Raw genomic sequence first — 20,837 nt, 5'->3', positions numbered from 1 at the left:
GATTTGTTATTCTTTTGGTTCAGCAATGTATTCTAACACTTTCTGTATATAGCTATTTAAGATGTATTGCTAATAAAGCTCTACAAATGGCTGATTTTTTTTGGTTCACTAGCCATTCCAAAAAATCCCCCCTCCCCCCAAAAAATAGTTTTAGTGAGAAAATTCCAGCTCCTAGTCAATTGAAGTCAAAAAATATTTTCACATGAAACTAAATATTATTTTGTCTCACCCAAAACAAAACACTTCATTTTGTTTCTGAGCTTTCTTAAACATTTTATTTTTTTCATGAAATTGAAATAAATTTCAAAAGAAAACATTATTTTGAATCATAATTGAAATGTTGTGTTTAAAAATGTCAAAATAAAACTCTGATTTGTTTTCTGATTTTTTTTTTAACTGAAACAATTTGGCAAATATGACTCGACTTCACAAAACATTTCAGTTGACCCAAACCCCATTTTCCAATGGGAAAGAAATATCAACTGAAATATTTAGCCTTGCTCTAATAGCCAGACTAAAAGTTAATTTCATTTACAATTCTACATAATTTCATTTCTTTATTTTGCCTTACTCCAAGTATAATCAAACCATAAATTTACATTGTCTTATTTCTGTATCTGAGTTCATCTTTTTAGGAAATGAACTATGTCATTCAGCCTTGCAGTCTAACACCTCACTTATACTTGATTTAAAGTAATAATAGGAAAGGTGCATGCCTTAAGAATTGGACTGTTGTATGATGGGCAGGACTGGAGAAGAACCTAACTTTTTCCAGGCAACAAGGTAGTAACCCTTTACCTTTCCCTGTATCTAGAGAACTTGAACTGTCTTAACTCTTACATGGGATTTTTAATATGATTAGGCCAAAATGGGTTTGTCTGGCCATTATTAAAAATTATATTCTAGACTTCATGGTAGGCCTCAGGGAACTTAGTTGTGGAAACCATATACCATGCCAATGGACTGAAAACCAAATACCATGCCAATGGACTGAAAATTGGTGCTTCCATTTTCAAAAGGAATTATAACATAATTATATATTTCAAATAGCTATTCATTATTTCCAGGGCCAATAAAAATGTCTTGCCAATCTGGGACAAATTCCTCCAAGTGATACTAATATTCAGCTAAGTGAGCACGCCAGTTAATTATTTTGTTAGCTCTTTTTCATTAATTGCCAATTCTTGACATGGCATCTTAAAACCACCTTGTGATTTAAATCAAATTTATAATTATTAACTACAATAAGGGTCCCTTTTAAAAGAAAATGATTGTTTCTAACAAAGATTAATTTTTTTGCCAGTTTGGGGGTTCCATTAATACAATGTGTTACAGCCATTTTAATAGGTTGCTACATATTGGATTTCATATTGTTATATCATCATCTATCCTAACATTTAATGCCCTAAAGGGTAATTCCATTATACATTAATCTGCTGCATGTATAGTTAATTATAGATGAAATATGGCTTATCCCATCTATCATGCATTTATGCATTTTACAAATTAGATTTATCACACATCGTTGACCACCTATGCATTCTTCCCAATAATCCATTTCCCCGGTACATGTTTTAATATCCCAACCCCTGAGCAGTTTCAATTGGCCACTGTTTTTCAAGATCTGCTTTCCAGAGAAATGTTTTCTTCTCCAACCAACCTCAACCCCAAAGTGGAACTTTCTCCACTAAGATACATGATGGATTTTTTCTGGCTGGGGCTGCACTGGGTCTCTGCAGGTATCCTGAACTTCCGCCTGGGGGAGAGAAGACAGTGCCTGGTGCATCTGTTGTCAGGTCCACACCTTCTGCCTTCAGGCCCTGCATACTCCTTCATAGTGCAGGTAGCCTGGCATGGAGTGTGCTGGCACATGCCTTCCTCCACTACTTCTGAAGGTCACAATACAAATAACAGTTCTTATCTCCACCTGAGAGGTCTCTCCTGAGACCTCTGAGTTACCAGTCTTTTATGAGAACCTTCTCAGGACCTGGACTCTAGCTTCAGCGACCAGATCTATAGCAGCATCCGAGGAGAAGGATCCCCTCCTTATATATAACCCCCATCTGTGGTGTACTGGAGGTTGATCCTGGCTTGCACCATAAGAATCTGAGATCTCCTGGCCTATGGTCGGAAGGACTGGTGGACTCTGTGGTGTTCAGCCAGTTCATGAGGCTGCCCAACCTGCATGACCCCATTGTGTGCTCAGTCTCCCTGCCAGTTCCCTTTGTTGTTTCTCTTTGACTTCATTTCCATCACTGTTTTTGCATTTGTTGTCACCAGTATTTATTTGAGGCTTGGGTTCAATTGCTCCTTCCCGTCAGTTGAAGGGGAGGGCCCTTTAGCTTTGGGCAGGCTTAGGCCCACTGTCTCCCAGTAATCACAACAGGACCACACCTTCCAACTTTGGCAACAAATGAGGCAGGGGGTCTTATGGACAACAGTCTCCTTCACTACACATCTGTGATTCATCCCCAGAGCAGGTCCAGCCTGTGCACTGGGTTCCTGTTAAAAATGTGATTGTGCAAAGACTGTATCATAATGCATATGCAACGAGAGGCCCAAATAAGATTTCACAGGGAACCTTAACTCTCACAGTTCACAACTTCTTCTTAATACTTGGATTTACTGCCTCCTTCACACTGCTTTGATATCAAGTAACAGGGGGAGCATTGAGAGTACAAGAGAGACTGACTCCCTGCTCTGTGCCTGGGTCCACAGCAGCCCCCAGCAACCAGGAGGAGCAACTGAAGGAAAGTCCTGCCTTGCCTTTGCAGTCCCAACCTCGAGTATGTAGATGGAATGATTCAGTGAATTTAGCTGTCAAACTCTAAGAAGTCTCTGCTGAGCATTGTGTGAACTGAGATTTTTCAAAGGCTTGTAAAGTGGACAAATTTGGGCATTTTTTTTTCATGGAAATAGGAAAAGGCACATCCCTGACAAAAAGGCAACTCCTCCCACTACATTTCAAGCCATTGCTCCAATGCATGAAGATGCTAGAGTTTCTTAACAAAATAGTTGCAAGAATTTAACATGAGCAAAACAATGTATTTTCCCCTAATATAATTCTCAGAAATGGTGGAAACATTTTTGCTGAGACTTTCTGAAAATCTTCAGCCTGCCAGAGACACCCAGAATGGAAAAGTTTAGCCCTAACAGTTAATTTGGCACAGTATAAGCAACTGAAACAGGGTCTTATAATAAGATATGTCACGCAACCTTACTTATTGGGTGAGCTACCACCTTCACCTATAACAGATGAATAGATTTGCGTTAATTTAATATAGCTGAAAGTTTTCACTAGAAAGTCAGGACTGACATGAATAAAAACACTTTTTTTTTTAAATTAAATTTCCTTTTTTACCACACTGATATTTAAAAAAAGAAAGAGAAAATAAATGTCATTTATAACAGTTGGCACAATTTACCTGACCACTCATGTGGAGTCGGTCAACTGTAAATAAATTATTATAAATATCCTAAAGTGAATATTATGTACTTACTAGTGTGAAACAATAAAAGAAAAATCAGTTTAGTACAGGATGGTTTTACCCAATAGCCCATAAAAGCACTTACTATGTCTTATAGATGATCCTATCAAATTCTCCTTAAATATTTTTAGTTCACTGAACTGATAGTGCATTACAATCTAGGCTATTTCCTAGCTTCCTATGCTCCAAACCTCTTCAAAAAGCTACATGTTTGTTGCTGTTGAGAATATTTTCTGCTGATGAATATAAATGTGCTAGGATTTCATTGGTAGTATTGTAGAGATAGCAAAGCTGCCCTTTATAACTTGAGTGCCAAGCTGTGCTCTCTCTCCCCCCCCCCCCTCTCTAAAACCTTCTGTGCTTCCTGCTGTCAATGAAGGAAACATTTAGCTAGTTAAATGAAAAGACTAGCCAGGATATCAGCATCTTAGAATAGAATATGCCATTATTTATGGTCTTGGAACCATATTTCCCTAAAAAGTCTTTAAAACTGTGGGCTATTTAAGTGGAAACCTCTCTCTGTTTCTTGCAATGCAGAATATATTCAGTAAAATAAAGGTGTGTTGCACGTTGCGGATAAACTAAATGTACCTTCCCTTTTTTCTTCCTTCTAGCCATTAATGAAAAAAAAAAAAACTATCAATGCACTTCTGCTGCCTCAATACCAAAGAGTGCAATCCTGCTATCACTGAAGTAAACGATAGAACTCCCATTGATGTCACTGAAGGAAGATTAGTGTTAGGCATTAAATAGATAAGCACAAAGGAGAACTGAGAGGCTTGCAGGTTGCAAGCTGTAAACTTTTGTCTCCATAAGAATGTTTCCAATCACTTCAGTCTGGCATACAAATAATGTTAATTTAGTAGGGAAATAATCCTAAGCATTTAGGAATCCTATTGAACTGATTAGCTTCATTTGTATCTTCTGTTCAAGAAATTGTAAAGTGAAAGATAAAGCATTATCATTTACATATATGAAATTTGGTTCACATTCCCCATGGTATGCTTACAAAAGAGGGTTCCAAAAAGGAACCAACTCTGTAAAACAAAAAATTGGAAGCAGCCTTAACTATTGTCTCACTACTGTGAGCCCAGAACATGTTTTACTGCTTTAGAGACATCCTAGCTGAGTTTGTGTGGATATGTTGGAGGGCAAGAAGAGATAAGAGCACAAGGAGCTCCTTCTCCCTCTGTGTACTTGTGTGGGAGGCAGCCATAATTTATCACCGACTGCCGGAGAGTGCAAGGAGGGCCTTTTCGCACAGATGGCAGGGTAATGTTCCCAGTCCTCAGCACTGGCCAGCGGTTACAACTTTCTAACACATACAGCATGACCTCACCTCTCTGTACAGGCCTGATCCAATGCCCGCTGAGGTCCCCTGAAGCAGTCCCCTTAACATCAGTGGATTTTGGATTAGCCCCACATTGTCTCTGCATCATGACTTAGAATCACATATCCTTTACTGTGGTGGACAGTGTGCTCCTGCTCCCTCAATGCTTACAGGAATAAGGCTATGCTAAGAAATGACTTTCATTTCCGTACCTCTCTGATAGCTGTACAAAACTCACTCTGCAGTACTTTCTTTAGGGACTGTAGCTTGTGAACTGGTACTTCTCCAGACTCCTGTAGTTTCTCCAGTAATTCAATTGCTCTTGCAACATCTGAATGGGTAAAAATAGGAATAAAGTCAGAAAAGCAGAGATTTGACATGTAAGAATGAGTAATGTTACAATTAAGTGGTACAGTGGTGATGAGCAATATTTTCAATGCACAATCAGCTTTGTCAATGCTTAATTTATTTGTTTTTGTGTTTATAACTCTTTAACAGACAAGAAAAAGTTCATTTCTGCAGGTAAACCCCTTGAAATGTATACATTACTTTAAACTAATATATGTGTAGGCACTGCTGTTCAGAAATCTGAATCCTTCAGTACTGACATTACATGCATATTTATCAATTACAAGTACTCTTTTCTAGAAACAGATACCAGTGTAAGCAGATAATATACAGTAGTATGTTTAAAACAGTTAGAAATACATAACTGCTTCCTTCTGCATTTAAGAGAACAGACCAAAGAGGTACAGGGGCATGCTTTCAAAGAGTCTGAGTTAAAAATAGTCCTTATGTATAAGTCCATCTGGTATGATAATGGATAAGGAAATAATGTAATCTTTTCTTTGTACGAACTTGTTTTGCTTGTTGTTAGAAGGTGGCTTCTCTAGTGATTAGAGCACTTGCCCAGGACTCTGAAGAGCCAAGTTTAATTCCCTGCTCTGCCATGTAGTTCCTAGATGACTGTGGGAAAATCACTAAGTATCTCTGCCTTGGTTCCTCATCTGTAAAATAGGGATAAAAGCACTTTCCTACCTCATAAGGATGTTGTGAGGATAAATATATTAAAGATTGTGAGATGTTCAAATAAGGTGGTGATGGGGGCCATATAAGCATGCTGGGTAGTTATTTGTTCCATATATTACTTGATGGAGGCTATCCACTGATCAAGTGAGGGAGCTGAGACAGTCCACCTAGTTAAAATACATTTCTTTGCAAGAATTAACTGAAACAAGCAACTGAGCTGTAGGGGGTGGATTCTAACCAGTGGTAGCAATTGCGGAAGCTGCAGCATAGGCAGGGCTCAGACATTTTTGCTACCATGTAATAGAAGCCTACGTTACAACTTCTGCTGCAGGAGATGCACTGGAGGTGAATTACAGCCACAAAATTTGCGGAGGTGGATGAAGCCTGGCAACACTGTAATGATGTCTTAATTGTCTGGTCATTCCCATTGCCTCTAATGTAGACTTATTTTCATTTCTACCCGTGATATCACTAGCCAATTATACCAAAATACTAAAAATATCATAGTGTAGTCATATAGTGACTAAGGGAATATACAATGCTACATGCATGCAAAATATTTGAGGCATTTTAAATGTGATTTAGCTGTGTTTAAAAATAAAATCTTTATAATGAATGGAAATTACCTTAAATAACCCTCCTTCCCCATGATAAAGATTGTAGTGTTTGTGACTGGGAGATTACACTAATTGAAACAATTCTTAGAATCCTCGTCTTGCAGTTTAGCTCTTCTGAGCAGATGTCCTATCTGGCACAGACATGAGAAGCTATTTAGAAGTGGGGAAAAGATGGCTTCAGATGAGTGGTTTAAAGTATATTTTTTAATATTCATAATAATAGTTTTGTTCTTTGCATTTTTATCTTTCTCACAATGAAATACCTCAAAAAATGGCTCTTTACCAGATTCATAGTTTTGATATTTCCCATTCAAACTGAGGTTCACAGTTAGTTAATTTTTAGACTTCCAGTCTTTAGTCCTTGGCCCCAGCTTCAGCTGCTCTGCTCTGTGCAGACAGTGCAAAGCAGATGAAGGGCTGCATCTGAGAATTGCCCAATACTCTTTGCTGGCATAGCAGTTCTGATTGGACCTCTGCAGTTGCCATAGCTTAGAAAAGCCCTTCAGCTGCTCTAAATTACATGGGTTTTTTTTTGTTTGTTCTGTTTTTACCCTTGTTAGCCCAGTTTAGAGCTTCCTTCCTAGCCCTCCTCCCAAAATATACTGAGCAGAAGCATAGTGCAGCTGCTGGGTGATCCCCCACTATTTTATTCCCACGTAGCTGTTCTACCTCTAGTTCTGTGGATTCTCTGCTTCTCCCCAAGTTCACTATGGTCCTGATCCAAAACCTATTAAATTCAGCGGAAAGACTCCCACTGACATGAGTATTCTTTTGGCACCACTTTGGAAAAGTTACCCTATTCTTAAAGCAAATGCTTAATTAACTCTAGGCATGTCATTGTCCTATTGAAATCAATGAGTTTTAAGTATATGCTTAAAGATAAGCATGTGCTTAAGTCCCTTCCTGAATTGGTGCCTGGATCATTCACAGTATGAGTAATTGTATTTAGAAGTAGGACAAGCTTGCATTTAGTATTGCGATATATTGCAAAGAGGGGAACATGGTAGTACAAATGATAAATTCATGCTCTCTGATGTGAAATCAACAGGAGGTGAGTACGTCAATTCCTAGGCAAAACTGAGTGCCAAGTTGTCATTTGCTGAAGTAGGCATCTCCTATTTTCTGATAGAGTAGTTGCACATGAATAAACACAAATTCAGGCAGCACTTCATGAAAATGCAAAGAACATAAGAATGGCCGTACCGGGTCAGACCAAAGGTCCATCTAGCCCAGTATCTTGTTTACCAACAGTGGCCAATGCCAGGTGCCCCAGAGGGAGTGAAGCTAACAGGCAATGATCAAGTGATCTCTTTCCTGCCATCCATCTCCATCCTCTGACAAACAGAGGCTAGGGACACCATTCCTTACCCATCCTGGCTAATAGCCATTTATGGACTTCACCACCATGAATTTATTCAGTTCCCTTTTAAAGGCTGTTATAGTCCTAGCCTTCACAATCTCCTCAGGTAAGGAGTTCCACAAGTTGACTATGCGCTGTGTGAAGAAGAACTTCCTTTTATTTGTTTTAAACCTGCTGCCCATTAATTTCATTTGGTGACCCTTAGTTCTTGTATTATGAGAATAAGTAAATAACTTTTTCTTATCCACTTTCTCCACATCACTCATGATTTTATATACCTCTATCATATCCCCCCTTAGTTTCCTCTTTTCCAAGCTGAAGAGTCCTAGCCTCTTTAATCTTTCCTCATATGGGACCCTCTCCAAATCCTTAATCATTGTAGTTGCCCTTTTCTGAACCTTTTCTAGTGCCAGTATGTCTTTTTTGAGATGAGGAGACCACATCTGTATGAAGTATTTGAGATGTGGGAGTACCATCGATTCATATAAGGGCAATAAGATATTCTCAGTCTTATTCTCTGTCCCCTTTTTAATGATTCCTAACATCCTGTTTGCTTTTTTGACCGCCTCTGCACACTGCGTGGACATCTTCAGAGAACTATCCACGATGACTCCAAGATCTTTTTCCTGATTCGTTGTAGCTAAATTAGCCCCCATCATATTGTATGTATAGTTGGAGTTATTTTTTCAAATGTGCATTACTTTACATTTATCCACATTAAATTTCATTTGCCATTTTGTTGCCCAATCACTTAGTTTTGTGAGATCTTTTTGAAGTTCTTCACAGTCTGCTTTGGTCTTAACTATCTTGAGCAGTTTAGTATCATCTGCAAACTTTGCCACCTCACCGTTTACCCTTTTCTCCAGATCATTTATGAATAAGTTGAATAGGATTGGTCCGAGGACTGACCCTTGGCGAACACCACTAGTTACCCCTCTCTATTCTGAGAATTTACCATTAATTCCTACCCTTTGTTCCCTGCCTTAACCAGTTCTCAATCCATGGAAGGACCTTCCCTTTTATCCCATGACAGCTTAATTTACGTAAGAGCCTTTGGTGAGGGACTTTGTCAAAGGCTTTCTGGAAATCTAAGTACATTACGTCCACTGGATCCCCCTTGTCCACGTTTGTTGATCTCTTCAAAGAACTCCAATAGATTAGTAAGACACAATTTCCCTTTACAGAAACCATGTTGACTATTGCTCAACGGTTTGTTTTTCTATATGTCTGACAATTTTATTCTTAACTATTGTTTCGACTAATTCGTCTGGTACCGACGTTAGACTTACCGGTCTGTAATTGCCGGGATCACCTCTAGAGCCCTTTTTAAATATTGGCATTACATTAGCTAACTTCCAGTCATTGGGTACAGAAGCCGATTTAAAGGAAAGGTTACAAACCTTAGTTAATAGTTCCGCAACTTCACATTTGAGTTCTTTCAGAACTCTTGGGTGAATGCCATCTGGTCTCAGTGACTTGTTAATATTGAGTTTATCAATTAATTCCAAAACCACCTCTAGTGACAGTTCAGTGTGTGACAGTTCCTCAGATTTGTCACCTACAAAAGCCAGCTCAGGTTTGCGAATCTCCCTAACATCCTCAGCCATGAAGACTGAAGCAAAGAATCCATTTAGTTTCTCCGCAATGACTTTATCGTCTTTAAGCGCTCCTTTTGTATCTCGATTGTCAAGGAGCCCCACTGGTTGTTTAGCAGGCTTCCTGCTTCTGATGTACTTAAAAAACATTTTGTTATTACCTTTGGAGCTTTTGGCTAGCCGTTCTTCAAACTCCTCTTTGGCTTTTCTTATTACACTCTTCCACTTAATTTGGCAGTGTTTATGCTCCTTTCTATTTGCCTCACTAGGATTTGACTTCCACTTTTTAAAGGAAGTCTTTTTATCCCTCACTGCTTCTTTTACATGGTTGCTAAGCCACGGTTGCTCTTTTTTAGTTCTTTTACTGTGTTTCTTAATTTGGGGTATACATTGAAGTTGGGCCTCTATTATGGTGTCTTTAAAAAGCACCATGCAGCTTGCAGGGATTTCACTTTAGTCACTGTACCTTTTAACTTTTGTTTAACTAACCTCCTCATTTTTGCATAGTTCCCCCTTTTGAAATTAAATGCCACAGTGTTGGGCTGTTGAAACGTTCTTCCCACTACAGGGATGTTGAATGCTATTGTATTATGGTCACTATTTCGAAGCGGTCCTGTTATAGTTACCTCTTGGACCAGCTCCTGCGCTCCACTCAGGATTAAATGTAGAGTTGCCTCTCCCCTTGTGGGTTCCCGTACCAGCTGGCCATGAGGCAGTCATTTAAAGTATCGAGAAAAAAAGCAAAGCTTGTGATTGTTCTTAAACTAAATAATGAAAACTACCAATGGTAGTAACTTTACCAGTTGATGATATGCTGCCTATTCGTTGTATTATCGTAGCACCTAGGAGTCCCAGTCATGGGTCAGGACTCCATTATGCAAACTGTGGGAGGCATTACTTTTCACTATCTTGCTTACCATAACAAAAGTCATGAGTACTTTACTTTTTCCATGCTTTACTAGGTGAGTATAATACAGTATGTGTACGTAGATGGTGCTCCTGTGTGGGTTTTCAAACCATAGCCACTATACCTGGTTTTCTTGAGTCAGACCTTCACCATGCGAGTACTTACAGTTGTCTTTGTAGTAATAAAGAATCCAGATGCAAATTAGAAAGACAGTATAAGCTTTATTAAGAAATGTAATTCAACTGCAGGATCAGGAGAGCTAGGGTTTTATTCTCCCACTGTGAGATAGGCTAGGAATATTGCTTACAAGGTATTGACTTAGCTGGGAGTTACACAGGCTCTGCGGTAAGAGAATAGGGCCCCAGACTCTAATCTAAGCTGCAGAGAACAAGTTGAGAGTGATCTTCACAGACCATCGTTCATATAACGATCTCTATCAAGGATATTAAATTCTAAGCATTACTTTATCAGGACAAAATTGTCCATCGCTGATCAGTGATCATGAAGGCAGGATACTTCCTGCCTAGCAGTTTCTCAGAATTGTAAATCCTGCCACTGAAACCCAAAGTAAACCTTTCTGCTGAAAACATATATACTTTATTTCAATATTTTATTTCTCATACTTTAAAACTCAAGATGTTCACTAGTTGAGCAAATGCAATTTTTAACTATATAAGCAGTACTGCACACCATTTTTTTTCTAAAATGAAAGTCTAAGAAATACATATATATATACTTATTTCAAAAGATGAAACTCAAAGTCTTAGATGCTGTTGTAAGCTACAGTAAAAGTTGAAGCATGACTGTCTGGGGTTTTGGGATGCTGAAAACAGTAAATTGTTTACCCTTTGGCCCCAGGAGTTGGAAGATTTCCCAAGAATAGCAGCAAGTAAATAAATGATACCATTTAATTTATTGTTTCTGACACCAGCAAGTAATATAGCACTGGGAGTTTCCATTTGCAGGTAACATAAGGAAATCCCAGTGCTCAGAAAATATAGTGAGAGACTATCAATGTCCCTATTACAAAGACATTTTTTTAAAAAAATATATAACTTTCCATGTTCCCAAATTCATCCAATGCTGTAAAATAGATGCAGTGATACAAGCTGTTGCTCTGATGTATTATCTCTCTATCATATTTCTTAACAATGTGCTGTGTCCCTTCCCTTATCACTGCTGGGCCGTGTGCTCTGACTCCATTTGGTAGTGACTTTAGGGATAATGTTCATGGCAGAAGAATATATGAAGCAATAAATAGCTTTGGAGGAGGATTAAATCCCAAAGTGAAAATGAGGAATGTGCTCATGGTCATATCTGTTTGTTCCAAGCAGACACCTTTGTCATGAGCATTATTCTTGTTTCATAAGACAAAACAAGATTCAACACAGACTATAAAATATAGGCATGAAGGTAAAATATTACCTCATGCGGGTTTGAAACATTGTACTGCTTTCCAGTGATACGCCTGTTGAGGTTAGGCTTGGGTAAACATCCGCTCTAAGGCAGGTTCAACAAGCGTGAAGTTCATCCCTGCATAAGGGCTCAAGTGGAGCATAGGCTTTGTGCTGGTCCTCTGGACAGGGAGAATTTCACCCAACATGGAATATCTGCTTGAAGGCAGAGTTAAAATGTGAATAATAGTTCCAAGGAGTAAGGAAAAAGAATTGATGTAACTGGCAGCTGTGAAGATTTCAAAGTCAGTTGTGAGAAGTTAACATATGGGGTGAAATCCTGCCCCTATTGAACTTAATGGGAACACTTCTCTTGCTTTCAATAGGGCCAGAATTTCCCTTTGGGATTCTTTTCTTGACCAAATCCTCCTTTTGCTGTGTAATTATTCTAAGGAATTAGTTCTGTTTGTTATGAAGTATGGGCAACAAAGTGTTCTCATAATATTTTCTCACATATTTGTAGAAAGTGTGAATTAATTAATTAAAAATCCATTGAAATTGTGAAACTGTTTTAAAATCACTTTAAAGCTACATTTATATTATATAATAAAGGAAATTAAACTCAGTCTTCTCTCTTTACTATTTCTAATTCACCCCTTTCATCAATCAGGGAACCAGAGTATTTTTTTTAAACAGAAGCCTTCCAATAATAATCCCTTTGATCACAATTTCATTTGATTGAAATCTAAATTTCAAATGAATTTGTCTTCATTCCACTCACTGATCTTCCATTGAGATCAATGAGAGTTTTGTTTGAAGACTAGGGGTGAATGATTAACTGATATTTTATGTTGAATATATCATAAAAGGAACATCTGTTTATTCTTTCCCTTTTGGATCTAATGCTCCTCCTACATTTTTATTTTTACCAACACCACTTTATACTTCTCTCTTCTAAGCAATGATCTCTACTCTCCCCCCATTCTATTTAATATTCTGTTCACTTCTCCTCTCTTCTCATCATTGAACTCACACGCAGCACTTGAGGAAATAATGTTTCAGCATGGTGGGTCACATTATCAGTGAAATACAGATAATGGTGAGGTGGCTGCAGATGGAACACATTATATCAACGGTGTGCATCAAAAAGGAATATTGTTTTCAGAAAAATTCTCATCTAGTGTAATATTTTTATATTTTTTCATTTGAATGCAGTTTCATTTGCATTCGTTGGGGACCATAAGCAGGCTATTATAATGTTACTGTACAGACGTAAAGAAAGAGGTAGAAATCACTAGAACATGGAGCTAGTATGATTTCATACTGTGATTAAAAACTGGAACATTACCATGCAGTATTAAATGAAGTAGAATTGTGTAGACATAGCCATGTAGCATAATACAATTGTAAAGGCAGGTCATCTTGCTTGTTTATCACTGTCCTTCGGTCCCTATGTTTAGTCTCACTTCTTTCTAATGGTGTAATTATATATCATTCTCCCCTGCTGTCTCTTTATTCAAAACTAATGTCATTAAACACAATTTAGGTAGATCTGCCTGAAATTAATCTGTTGACCATTTTAAACATAAATATTATTTCCAGTATTTTGCATTTCAGATAACTGTAGCCCCAAAACAACTACCAAACCTGGATGCTATGAGAAATAAGGATCCTATATACTCCAACACTGATAGACATGTCACAGTTCTGTTAGAAGTTTGTAATGTAAATTCTAGCTTTTGTTGGAGTATGTATAATAGCTGTAACTGATAGCAGAATTTGGCAAGGTTTGTCTTAATTCTAACTCAGGAGATCCAGGAAATTCAGCAATTCATAGAAATTCCAGGATACTTGATTTTAGCATTCTGAGTCATTTTGTGTTCAACAGTGACTTGTTTAGTGTTTTCAGTAACTCTTGGAATGCAAGATACTTAGATCCACTATCTACACCAGAGGTAAGAGCTGTACTACATTAATTAATGTATAGTCTTCTATTCCTGTGCTTATCTAGAGATTGCACTGTTATAATCTGCAGCCCCCTGAACAATTTTTACCCATTGGCATAACAGAGTCTTTTTGACTAGTAATGACAGTGTTCTGTGAAGTTAGTTTTGGTTCAAGCAGTAATTGCTTACATAGGCAATATATGGCTGTTTGTTTTTTTCATCAGCTGGTCTGGAATCATCTTGCTGGACTGCTCGCAATAAGGAAATATAAAAATTTCTTGTAGACTAACAAGGTTTTAGATAGTAGACTCCCCACCTTTCTGAGACACATTTTGTCTTTCTACTGCCACACTCACTTTAGGTAAGAAAAAGTTCATTGAAGGTGAAACTGTATTATTTATCAGAAAGAGGAAATATATAAAATAAACACAAAATGTCATTAGGGATGTCACTGCAATTAATAGTAAGAATACACAGTTTGCCTCTGACATTTCAAAAAACAGCTATTTAAAAAGCTCACCAAGGCAGAGTAGAAATACACCCAGGTCAGTAAAAAAGGGAGAGTTTCAGCTAATATGTTGTTTGAAAATCTGAGGAGACTTGGGCATGTCATTCTCCCTCATTCAAGTGTGTCTGAAGATTTTATCTAGTTAGAAGGTAAAGCGTTTCAATCAAATAAATCCTTGTATAACTTCACAGTTCATCTTGATCTCCTACTATTTTAATTAAGTGTAGTTATTTCTGTAATATTCAGTTTTGGATGAATTTCAGTGTATACTTCCGAAAATCCTCAGTATTGGTAGAACCCTGCTGTCACTTGCTACTTTGTATTCCATTACACTTCCTTCTATGATGTCATACACCAGACAGCCCAATTTGCTTTCATTCTTGTGTGCAGTTCCTTACTTGCTCACAGACCAGTGTTCTCTCCTGTTCCAGTAATTCTCTTTACTGATTAAAATGGAGAGTTTAGAAGAATGGAGAAAGTGAGGAGTCTTTTTATGCCATTTTTGTTTGTTTTTAAGTTGTACAAAATTTCATGCTAACTAGTCATCTTAGAGGTATACCTCACTATTGTAAATTGGGCATAATGGTGTGCAGGGAGCAACAATTTAATCAGTTAAAATCCAGTAATGTTATCCAGGCCTTTATGGTATGTTTTTATACTGCATCTATAATATTTAAGTATATCTTTGAAGTCTACTCAAAATCATTATAGTTAAAACCAATGTTATGTTCTATTATTTTGGTTTAAATAAATGATCTGGTAATCATTACAGGTCTAATGCAAGGGCACTTTTACATTCCAACAACTGAATATTGCTACAGCTACTCAAACATAAGAAAGAATGAACCATATAAAACCTCTACTGATAAGAACCAAATCACTCATGACTAGGTAAATGGCCACCGGCCCTACCATATTTGCCAAACCCACATGTGACAAGAACTTCATTATTAGCAGATAGGACATCACTTTTAAAAATTAAAGGCACATCTACACTGCATGCTCCTTTTGGCAGTGCATAGAGTACATACACTGCATGCTCCATTAGTATGGGTATAAACAGCAGTGTAGACCGTGTGGCACTGCTTAGGTGAGTAAAGCAACCCTGAACCCTCTGGGTATCTGTGACACTTTTGGTATCATCCAGATCAATAAGGGGTTCTGTCGCTGCCTTCTTGTAGCTTTGGGTGTCTTAATTCTATGCTGCTATGTCTCAGAGTCCTGACACCAGCCCACAAGTCTCACCTTCGCTTCCACCAGCCTAGTTACTCCTTTCAGGGTTATTCCAACATAAAAACATAAGAATTCCCATACTGGGTCAGACCAATGGTTCATCTAGCCCAGTATCCAGTCTTCCAGCAGGTGCCAATGCCAGATGTTTCAAAGGGAATGAACAGAACATGGCATGATATATATCAAGTGTATCTCATCATCTAGTCCCAGCATCTGTCAATCTGAGGCTTAGAGAGACAGAGCGTGGGGTTGCATCCCTGACCATCTTGGCTAATACCACTGATGGACCTATTCTCCATGAACTTTCCTAATTCTTTTTTGAACCCCACTATAATTTTGGCCTTCAAAACATCTCCTAGCAGCAAGTTTCACAGGTTGACCGTGCATTGTGTGAAGAAGTACTTCCTTTTGTTTGTTTTAAACCAGCTGCCTATTAATTTTCGCTGGTTCTTGTGTTAACAGATTGGGTAAATAACACTTCCTTATTCACTTTCTCCACACCACTCGTGATTTTATAGACCTCTATTATACCCCCCCTTTAGTTGTCTCTTTTCCAAGCTGAACACTCCTAGTATTTTTACTCTTTCCTCAGATGGAAGCTGTTCCATATCCTTAATCATTTTTGTTGCCCTTCTTTGTACTTTTTCCATTTCAAATATATCTTTTTTTGAAAGGGAGAGTGGGGAAACTGCATGCAGTATTCAAGCTGTGGGTGTACCATGGCTTTATATACCGGCATTACAATATTTACTGTCTTCTTATCTATCCCTTTCCTAATGGTTCCTAACATTGTTAGTTTTTTTCGACTGCTGCTGCTACAGTTGCCAACCCCCCAGGATTGTCCTAGAGTCTCCAGGAATTAAAGATTGTCATGTGATGAAACCTCCAGGAAAATGTCCACCCAAAACTGGCAAACCCTAGCTGCTACACACTGAGCGGATATTTTCAGAGAACTATCTACGACGACTCCAAGATCTCTTTCTTGATTGGTAACAGCTAATTTAGACCCTATCATTTTATATGTATAGTTTTCTATATGAATCTCCCCAAATTCTTAAGTACAAGACACTCAGACCTTTCCTCTCTGGTTCGTCACTCCAAACATAAGAAAATTGCCCCCAGTTATCAGTTTCACTTTGGCGCACATACCATAAAGCTTGCACACTGGAGACATGCTTTGGATAAAAATAAACAAAAAGTTTGTTTAAAAGAAAAATCACAAATTCAGAGAAGAAATAGTAAGAAAAAGCAAAGACATGCAAGTCAGACAGAAAATAAATATAAAGACGCAATTTCAGGCTTTACACTTCTATATTGGGTAAATTCTCTTTCCTTATACAAGTTAACTATTGTGTTTGAACAGTTTTCCAGCGTGCCCCATCATAGATGGGATCCAGCATTTCAGGGACAGTTTCCTGTTCAGAGACTGCCCATCACTTTCTAGAAAGCCTTCACTTCAAATCCCTTCTCTTTGAAGGGTTTGATTTGTTTGTGTTGGGTTTTTTCCCCCCCATTCTGTCAGACTATGCTGATTCATTGTTATTCACAAGGGGAAAATTCCATCTTGACTTGGTAGCTGGGGTGTCTCAGTGGCTTCCTATTAACTGTAATGGTCAATCATTTGTCTTTTCCTGGGTTGAAACATGGATCATTACTTGCATCTGCTTTGTATAAACACCTAGTTTGGAATGCACTTCTCCCTGCTGTGAGGTATATTTGAAATTGTAGCTTGGGTCATAGACATAATATTCTATATAGATAAACACATAACCACAGTCTGTATACATATCTCGTAATGGCCATCAAGTTCAAAACATTACATGCTTTCATAAAAGACCTTACTACACATATCTTTATACACAACATTGCATACCATCAGCTGATTCAAATGCTTACTCTTTGGGGTTAAGAGCCCCTATTCTCCCTTGGTGGGGTCTGGACCCTGATTGTCACAGTATGTACCCTACACCAGTAGTTCTCCACCAGGAGTCCGGTTCCCCCTAGTGGGCCTTGAGCAGCTTTCGAGGGGCCTCCAAGCAGAGCCAGCATTAGACTCACTGAGGCCCAGGGCAGAAAGCCGAAGCCCCACAGCATGGGGCTGAAGCTCAAGTCCCTGAGCCCTGCCACCCACGGCTGAAGCTTGAGCAATGTAGCTACATGGTGGCTCCTGCTTGCTATTGCCTAATGCCAGCTCTGGCTTTTATATGCAGAAAACCAGTTACTGTGGGTCAGGTGGGCCATGGAATTTTTATAGCATGTTGCGGGGGGGACCTCAGAAAGAAAAAGCTTGAGAACCTCTGCCCTACATGGCTCTCTACACACCCAAGAAGTGCCTCCTTCCATGTCCCACTGCTGGAGTCTTTCCCTGCTGCAGGGGGAAGCTCTATTAATGGGGAAAGATTCTGCCAATGGGAGAACAGCAGGGAAGAGTTCCGGCCAGTCCCTGAAATGCAGAAAGGCTTTTCTGTGCTATAGGTAACTGCCGAAGTCTTTCACTGACACATTTAGCAATGCACTGTGGTGTGGGAGCAGCCTGGTTTTCATTACAGCATGTAGCTACACACCTTTATACCCCGTTGCAAGTGATGTGCATTGTAGACATACCCTGAAGCTGCTTAAAATAAATCATTTTAAGCAAGCGGTTTAGCAAATGTTTGTCGGTCTTTTCTTAATGTGTGACAAAATTCAACCACGCAATAGAGTTGGATGTGCTGTATCTGTCTCACTTAGCCCATTATAGTGGTATATGAATCCCTAAGTGTGTTGGTGGACTTCCTATGTGCTTTCTATCACAGACGGGGTCAAGCTCCTTCTGCTGGATGCTCACCAGGCTGCTGTGTTTGGATCCGTATACCGGATCCTACAGGTTTCTAGGCCAGTAATTTAAGCACACCCTCCCCAGAACTGCAGCCTCATGTTTGTTGTTTTACAGTTTAACCTTTTGGGGTCATGTGACAGTTACAGTATTGCCAATCTGAAGAGATCAGCAATCATGAGCTGAACCCCAAATATCATGACAGTTTTTAAAAAGCCTATATTGTGGATTTTGGTCTGTCTTTTGATTTTGAATCCCCCCTGCCTGTGCCCAGCATGTGACAATTAATGTTGCTCACTCTCCCAGATGTGTCAATGATTGTGGGCTCCCACTGCAGCAGCTCTCATCCTAACATTTGCCCCTTCCCAGGCTGGGTGCTGTATTGTTTTATTTGCAAAGAGTAAAGCTGAATGAAGGTTAAGTTGAAACAAGTGAAATTTTGTTAAACCATGTGCTCTGCTCTGCCTATGTGGTTGAGTTTCTTCTAGTCTCTCTCCACATTCTTTGTTTTCCTGGTGTCCCATCAATAACAGTCCCTCCAGGGAAGAAACATGGGCCTTTGACTCCAGTTCAACTGATCATGATACCTCTTAATTTTTTACAAACATTTTAACATACAATGTTGATATAAACAAATAATTGACACCCAAACTCCTGCTCCGTGTCCCTTCTGCCAGAGGTTGCTAACACAGAGAAAAGTTGGAGTCTCATTTTAACCACAGATTCAGCTAGTTACATATTTCTTTGAGACAGTTTGGTCTCATCAACAGATGACCATACCAGGCATAACTGATCTCTGTCTCCCTGTCACCATAATCTAGTAAACTCTATCCGTGGAGTTGCCTCCCTCCCTGTGGGGTTGGCTTCTGGATGGTTCTCTGTTTCCATTCTGTGATGATCTCTAGTTTCTGGCTGGGTGTTGTCTGCTGGCTCATGTCTCCTGTTCCTTGGGGTCATCTGTCCCTCTTGTGTAATCACCTTCTATGATCTACTTGCCACTGCACCCCTTCTTTAGTGTCTCTCTAATGGCTGGATCCTCACAGAAGTACCCTTCTCCAGGGCTGACAGATCCTTGGCTGATCTTTCATACTCCACCGCCTGCTTTCTCTGATTGCTGGCCATCTCCTTTGCAGTATTTCCATCCTTCTGACTGCAACAGGTCGCCCCTCATTGCTGAAATGGTTTTGATCCTTTGTACCATCACTGCCTGCACTGGACAGTTTTGGCACCCTGTAACAAAGGGTCTGAACTAGAGGTCTGCTTGGACCTAATTTTAAAGCCTTGCCCAAACCCCTGAATAGGGCACCGATGTACATTTCTGCCCCTGTACTTCATGAGCAGGGGTGCGTAGGCAAGAGTGTGACTTGGAAGAGCTGGAGCAGCAACTCTGGCATCTGGGATTGGGCTGTGGAGTAGGAACCGAGCCAGTGGGGCCTATTTCCCTCCTGACTGCAGAGAATCCTCTGAGCCAGCAGGTGCCAATACCAGGTCCGGTTGGGGGATGCTTAGCAGCAGATCAGCACAGAGGGAGCCGGGAATATTGCACCCATGACTGGGCAGGGAAGTGTGGGAATCAGAGCTTCTGGGAGCCTGGGGCACAGCCAAAGACAGGAGATGACAAATGCTGGGAAGCAGGGCTGTCTGGACCATGGAGCCCCCTGCAGAGAATAGGATCCAGGCACAGGTAGGAGGAGATGGGGACCAGTGACAGGCTCTGTGGGGAGTCTGCCCCTATCTTCCTCCCATCTCCTCTGTGCTCCCCTTCCATCTAGGGCTTCCCACTGTCATCCCAGTGTACACCTTAGCCACTTCCTATTCAAAGTTACCTTTCGCTGCCTCTGAATAACAGTTGGCACACTCAGTGATAAAAGACTATTCAACCCAAGCCAAGCCCCGATGTGTGCTATACAAATTACACCTGACCCAAACCCATCACTGGTTCAGCTTGGGGTGTATGGTATTATCAAAGAGGGGGGATGTGGACTGGGGCTAACGAATAAGAGGCATCCATGAGGAACGCGCATCATTCTCCCACTGGTCCTATGAAGACTTCCCAGGAACAGCAATGGGCCTAAGGCTTTTACCCCTATTTTGCAGGAAATAGGCCCCATAAATTATCTTTTTTCTCATTTGACCTCTAAGACCATGAGATGAGTGGGGCAGGGAACTTAAAGCAGAGCTGTATAAACCTGAGAAACTCAAGTGAATAAACTGACTTTATATTTAAATATAGTTTTATCATTTGGATCTCACAAAACTGAGGAAATTGTAAACTGCTGTGCCAATTTCCCTGCAGTCTTTGTAATTCAGCTGGCTTCTGACCTGCAGCGCCATTTGCTACTGTAGTTTAGGGTCTGTCTTAAGCAGAGTCTGCACTGGAAACTGGACAAAACCATCCCTGAGACTAGGCTGAAGTCAGTAAATGCAGCCACTTTCATGTGTTAGCTGAGCAGGATTTGAACCCTGATAAAAGGCTGGTGCATTAACTCACCCATAAATCTTTGCTTACTTGACAAAAAAAATTGCCTTATGAAATTTGAACCTATGGTGAAACCCATTAAAACTTGTGGAGGAATTAAAGAAAACTAGAACAGTGGGGGGTGGGGAGGAACATG

The 20,837-nt window shown here is 39.6% G+C and overlaps 1 protein-coding gene across 1 annotated transcript in view; it reads right to left on the bottom strand.

Moving 5' to 3' along the window:
* The window catches only part of LIN7A (lin-7 homolog A, crumbs cell polarity complex component), a 63,148-nt gene that overhangs the window by 29,958 nt on the left and 12,353 nt on the right, over nucleotides 1-20,837 (bottom strand). Inside the window, exon 2 of the mRNA XM_030548634.1 lies at nucleotides 5,031-5,149. Coding sequence (XP_030404494.1) covers nucleotides 5,031-5,149 — 119 coding nt within the window. The remainder of the gene's footprint in view (nucleotides 1-5,030; nucleotides 5,150-20,837) is intronic.

The sequence above is a fragment of the Gopherus evgoodei genome, chromosome 1 (genome assembly GCF_007399415.2).
Source record: "Gopherus evgoodei ecotype Sinaloan lineage chromosome 1, rGopEvg1_v1.p, whole genome shotgun sequence".
NCBI classification, from domain to species: Eukaryota; Metazoa; Chordata; order Testudines; family Testudinidae; genus Gopherus; species Gopherus evgoodei.
This window is presented reverse-complemented; position numbering and strand designations above follow the sequence as displayed.